The sequence below is a fragment of the Scomber japonicus genome, chromosome 3 (assembly GCF_027409825.1).
Source record: "Scomber japonicus isolate fScoJap1 chromosome 3, fScoJap1.pri, whole genome shotgun sequence".
Classification (NCBI taxonomy): Eukaryota; Metazoa; Chordata; class Actinopteri; order Scombriformes; family Scombridae; genus Scomber; species Scomber japonicus.
Window position 1 is genome coordinate 37,932,644 of NC_070580.1, and position 6,552 is coordinate 37,939,195.

Genomic DNA, 6,552 nt, shown 5'->3' on the forward strand with positions numbered 1-6,552 from the left:
TGTGGTTTGACTAAATCTGTGCTTTTACTTATTTTTACATTTAATATTGGCTCTAGTAGTGTGAGTAATAGTACCCAGCTAATTCAAAATAGAAAAGGCAAAGAACCTGCTGGATATTACAGTTAAAATAATATTAAGATACCGAAACCATATCGTTACTGTGGCCCAAAAACCGTGATGCAAACCGAACCGTGGGCACATTGTACCGTTGCATCCCTAGAAGTTAGTAGAGGAGGGAGTGGAGCCATGACTGACTGTACTTTCTGTCTGCTGTGTTTTCAGCTTCACTCAGAGACTAAATGGCTTCCAGATCAGAGGAGGATCTCTGCTGTCCGGTCTGTCATGAGGTCTTTAGAGATCCTGTTCTTCTGTCATGTAGCCACAGCTTCTGTAAAGACTGTCTGAAGAGCTGGTGGAGAGAGAAACCAACACATGAGTGTCCAGTTTGTAAGAAAAGATCTTCAATGGATCCACCTCTTAACCTGGCGTTAAAGAACCTGTGTGAGTCCTTCTTACAGGACAGAGATCAGAGAGCTTCAGAGGCTCTCTGCAGTCTGCACTCTGAGAAACTCAAACTCTTCTGTCTGGACCATCAGCAGCCAGTGTGTGTCGTCTGCAGAGATTCAGAAAAACACACCAACCACACAATCAGACCCATCGATGAAGCTGCACCACAACACAAGAAGGAACTTGAGGAAACTCTGAAGCCCTTAAAGGAGAAGTTAAAGGTTTGTGAAGAAGTTAAAGTGAAGTTTGATCAAACAGCAAAACACATTAAGGTCCAGGCCCAACACACAGAGAGGCAGATTAAGGAGCAGTTTAAGAAGCTTCACCAGTTTCTAGAAGAGGAAGAGGAGGCCAGGATGGCTGCTCTGAGGGAGGAAGAGGAGCAGAAGAGTCAGATGATGAAGGAGAAGATGGAGGCTCTGAGCAGAGAGATAGCAGCTCTTTCACACACAGTCAGAGTCACAGAGGAGGAGCTGAGAGCTGAAGACGTCTCATTCCTGAACAACTACAAGGCTGCAGTGGAAAGAGTCCAGCGCTGCCCCCTGCTGGATGATCCACAGCTGCCCTCAGGAGCTCTGATAGACCAGGCCAAACACCTGGGCAACCTGGCCTTCAACATCTGGAACAACATGAAGGAGATGGTCTCCTACACTCCTGTCATTCTGGATCCAAACACTGCTGCTCCAGAACTCATCCTGTCTGAAGATCTGACCAGTGTGAGATATGAAGGAAGGAGACAGCAGCTTCCTGGTAATCCAGAGAGGATTGATGATTACTCTGTCCTGGGCTCTGAGGGCTTTAACTCAGGGACTCACAGCTGGGATGTCGAGGTTGGAGACAATACATTCTGGTCACTGGGTGTGTTATCAGAGGCTGTTCAGAGGAAGGGAAGCATACGGTCTGGATTATGGAGAATATATTTCTATTATTCTAAATACTCAGCATATTCACCACCAGCTCCCCGCACTGATCTCTCAGTGAAGAAGAAGCTCCAGAGGATCAGAGTGAATCTGGACTGGAACAGAGGAAATCTGTCGTTCTCTGATCCTGATACTAACACACACATACACACCTTCACACACACTTTCACTGACACACTGTTTCCATACATTTACACTATGGATAAACTCCCACTGAAGATTTCTCCACTGAAGGTCTCTGTGACAATGAATCGATGATGATGATAATTGATGATGATGATGATGATTATTATTGATGATGATGATTATTATTGATGATGATGATGATGATGAAGATTATTGATGATGATGATGATCATGATTATCGATCATGATGATGAAGATTATTGATGATGATGATTATAATTGATGATGATGATGATGATGACTATTGATGATGATGATGATTATTGATGATGATGATGACTATTGATGATTATGATGACTATTGTTGATGATGATGATGAATATTGATGATGATGATGATGATGATGATGATGACTATTGGTGATAATGATGATGATGATAATGATGATGATGATGGTGATGACTATTGATGATGATGATGATGACTATTGATAATGATGATGATGATGATGGTGATATCTTAGTTTTAAAAGCAGCATCAGGTTTGTTAAAATGTACATTTAATATTTTTGTTGGTTTTATTCACATTTACACCAAATAATTATTCATACGTTTATTTTCACATTTTTCACTGTCGGAAATCTGTCGTTCTCTGATCCTGATACTAACACACACATACACACCTTCACACACACTTTCACTGACACACTGTTTCCATTCATTTACACTGTGAATAAACTCCCACTGAAGATTTCTCCACTGAAGGTCTCTGTGACAAAACAACAGGTGTGATGGATGTCTGTAGTTTGTACATAAAGTGATGTGTATGTTTCTTTAAGGACTGCTGGACTGTTCAGTATTGTGTGAGATGATTGGTTAGATGTGTGTTCTGTTGACCAAGACTTCATGGATATATTTGGGTTTCTAATTTTGAGCGTTTATAATTCTGTACATATTTAAAGTGTCATCTGGATTAATAGTTTGTTATATCATGTTACTGTTTCAGAGGATTGTGTTCGATTCATCAGTAAAATAGTAAATCCAAAGAATTAGAAGTTAAATACACAACAAAGAAAAAAAGTCATCAGATCATTTTTGAGTTTAGTTTTGTATCTGGGCAAAGAGAGAATCAGTAAATGCAAATGTCTATTCCATAACTGGGCTCCATGTTATCTTATTGAATACTGTCCTGGAGCTGTATGCTACATCGGTAAATATAAGTTATTGATTAGTTTAGTTGAATATTGGTGTACCTGATAATTACAAATAAAAATAATGCTTTGAAACTTTCTGCTAAATCTGTACTCATGTATTTCAACTTTAAAAATAAAAGTAGATATTTGAAGAATATTAATATTAAAAATAGTTAGTACATTACACTTCAGAACAAGTGGAGCGGTTGCATCACAAGAATTGGAGAAAGTTCTGACAAAACGTTTCTGCAGCAACACAATATTACAGGAAGTGAGGTACTTGCAGAACATTTTGCTGCTAAAACTTAAACACTTTCAAAGTAGGATTTTCTGTGCAGGACTTTTACTAGTAATACATTATTTTGAAGTATTTTTACATAGTTTATATTAATACTTTTACTTAATTAAACTCTGAATACTGTTTCTACTACTGCTGCAGCAGCAGGAGAAAGACTGCCCTCTGCTGCTGCTTTACTGTAATAACACATAAATACATGTAGAGACCTGCAGCAGCTGGATGTTAATAACAAGCTAAACCACATAAAGTACAGTGTATTACACAATGTCATTAAAAGAAATGTTAAACAGGTTAACAGGCCTACACTGGACTACACTCTGTTGAAAAGTTAAGTTTACTACATTAAGATCAAAGTAAACTTCATTATCTACCTGAGAAAATTCATGTGGTCATAAACATCTCAATTAATACACACACACACACACACACACACAATAAAATAACAATAAAATATACAAATATCCTGAATAACTGACACTATAAAAAGTATATCATAGCCAATATTCAGTCCAAATACACAATATAAATATGCAACATAGATCTACACAATGGGCCAGATACAAGAAACACTCGTACTCACAGATTTGTTCTTAAATCATGTGTTTGAGTGATTTACGAAGATTTGCCGCTTTCACTAATTATCTTGTATTTAGGATTTTCTCTTCGATACAAACAAAACTTACGAGTGGTGCAGACCTGTCGTACCCAGGCGGGGATCTCCGGTCCTCTGAAATGAGGCCAACGCTGAAGTAACTTAGAACTGCATTCTATCAAAAGGCCACCAGGGGGCGACCGTCTCTATACAAGTCAATGGAGAATTCACCAACTTCTCACTTGATTTCTAACCTCAGTAAACGTTTTCAAAATGTGTTTATGGTCTCAATCGCTAGTTTAAAGCCTTCTTCAATGCAGTATGATGTTCATTTGGGACATTTTGGCCTCCCTGATTTTATATGTGATGATAAAGCAGGGTATGCATTAGGGTGTGGCTATGTCCTGATTGACAGGTTGATTGATTGATTGATTGATTGTTTTTATTTTTCCCAGTATGCACCTGAAAATATCAAGATGGCGCTGCCTAGATTAGAAACTATTGGCTTCCGAGCAGCAGTCCACAAACCAATGGGTGACGTCATGGATGTTACAGTCATTTCTTTTATACAGTCTATGGTTCACACCCTGACTAATGGATTATGTCCCATTCATTCGGCTATTTTCAAGACATTTTGAGTTGTAATATATAAATTGCACTGAATCCATAATCATGATGACATTACTCTGTTTGTAGAAGTATTAGGCTACTTTAGTATTAAAGTAGTAGCTATTTAACAATGTAGGCAGATATATCAGTCATTTAAATTGACAATTGAAACTATGATATAATGCAAGCTTACAATATAAATATTAGAGGCTGAAAGCGACTTGTCCACAGTTACTTTTCCACAAAGCAAACTGAATATTTATTAATTACTTGTATTTGTTTAAATGAAATATTGGTGATTGAGGTTATGATTTGGCTCCCTGACTGATGAAACCACTAGTGAGACGTTTTTGGCATCTAATTCATGTTAAATAATTAATTTTTTTAAACCTCTGTGACGTCTTCACAACAGCTGAGACAGCGTTTTCAGCATGGGTCATTTTTCCTCTTTCTTTGGCTTTTTCAGGATCTTTAATTCCACTAACTAAATAATAATCTGTGTTTCTGTTGATCTGTTTCTGAGAGCAGGACCTCAGTCTGAGAGCTCATAAAGTTCTTCATCTAAGTCTTTGGTGCCATTTTCATGAATGGAGCTTCTCTACAACCTGCTGGACAGATGACCTTATATGGTATTTTGAGAGTCATTCATGTTAATTTACTCTTCTCAGGAACGCTCGTTCATTTAGAACAAGTGGGATTCATTATGTTTACGAAGGTCATTTATGACTGTTTCATGGTGATACTAGTGTTATATAAAGTGTTATCATAAATTCAGCCTCACACAAAAGGTATGACGGATTTAAGAAAAAAAATACAGACATGTTCTTGCATTTGGCCCAATGAGAGTTTATTTTCTGAGCTTCATGCAGGTCATGATGTTCTGTACTTTAGACATAAAATCACATCAAATCTGTTAATCTTTAGTCTTTAAAGTTGATGGTTGGTGTATTGTTGAACTTTGGACTGAAACACCCCCTGTGTTACTGTGAAGCTACAACATTTATCAGAAGAGATCTGACAAAGCTCCGCCCCTCACCTGACTCACCTGAGACAAACCAGGAAACAGTTTATTGTTGGTCTCTAAAGAGACACACAGACTGAAAAACAGAGCATCAGATTCACCTTCAGACCAAACTAACAACTTCCTCTGAGTGAGTACAGCTACAGGAGAGAAAAGTGGAAAACTAGAACTCTGCTGCTTCAACCTGCTGACTCTCCACACACTGAAGGTGAGTTTGACTAAAAAATGGAGTCACACTGAAAGTAAATGTCAGTTAAGTTAGTAGAGGAGGGATTCAATCCGTCCTGTTCGGTTCAATACATAAAAGAGACCCGTGATAGTTCGGTACACCTGTCATAAAACTTTTATTTTCAATTCTTGGTCCTTGTACGTGCACGTTGTGCATGTAGAGATACTCAGGACTAGAGGGCTGTTACACAAGAGCAGGATTCAGAAATCCAGGATAACTGAAAAGGTGAGGCTCGACAAAGTGTCATCAGTTCATTCTGGCTTAATCTGTTGCATGTTCACCAGGCCAGGATGAGGATATGAAGCTATGTGAAGCCAGGTCTAAGTCATTCATTTAAGTGTGTGTTCATGGCTTTCTTAAATAGACTCGATCAATCAGATTTACTGATGCAGACATGGAAAAACACGAGCTGCACACTTCTCACCAAGTGAGCAACAGCTTCCAGTGGAAACTAATGAGGAGCTGAAACATAAATGTTAAAAGAGAAATAAGTCTGACGTAATTAAACTGAGAGGAAAAGCCTGAAAGACTAATTGCAAACATTTAACAGTGCAAAAATTTACAGCCATATGCGCAAATATCTCTCTCTCTCTCTCTCTCTCTCTCTCTCTCTCTCTCTCTCTCTCTCTCTCTCTCACTCTCTCTCCCCCTCTCTCTCTCTCTCTCTCTCTCTCTCTCTGTCTCTGTGTATGTATGTGTAAATGAATTACTTAGAGGTCAGGGAAGGTGTTGAAGACATGCACCAGTGATTTCAAAGGCCTACCAAATCTGGTGGAACAGTAAACAGAGCCTTTATGCAGATTTCCAGCATCTCTAACTGAATATAAGAACATGCTTCTTATGAAGAAACGTAGTGAAACACAGATCATGTGTGGATGGTGAGGGCTCTGAGCTGCACGCTGCTGAACTTTGGGACCCACCAGTCTGCACAGAAAGCTCCTCTCAGTATTAGAGCTTCTTCATCTAACATGTTAACATCCAAACAAGGGCAAGCTGTTGTGAAGACAGAAAAATGTGAATAGGACTTTATATATTACACTCACTGACTTCATTAAAT

General features: G+C 38.6%; 1 protein-coding gene across 2 annotated transcripts; it reads left to right on the forward strand.

The window, feature by feature from the left end:
- The first annotated feature begins 299 nt into the window (after positions 1-299).
- On the forward strand, positions 300-2,409 carry LOC128355666 (nuclear factor 7, ovary-like). Of its 2 annotated transcripts, none has more exons than XM_053315990.1 (2): positions 300-1,661; positions 2,319-2,409. In XM_053315990.1, the coding sequence occupies exons 1-2, from the start codon at positions 300-302 to the stop codon at positions 2,343-2,345; spliced, it is 1,389 nt and encodes a 462-aa protein (XP_053171965.1). In that variant the 3' UTR covers positions 2,346-2,409. The 2 variants fall into 2 exon arrangements, with proteins under 2 accessions (XP_053171965.1, XP_053171966.1); XM_053315991.1 differs by having other exon boundaries at positions 300-1,629; positions 2,293-2,409.
- Positions 2,410-6,552: the final 4,143 nt, after the last annotated feature.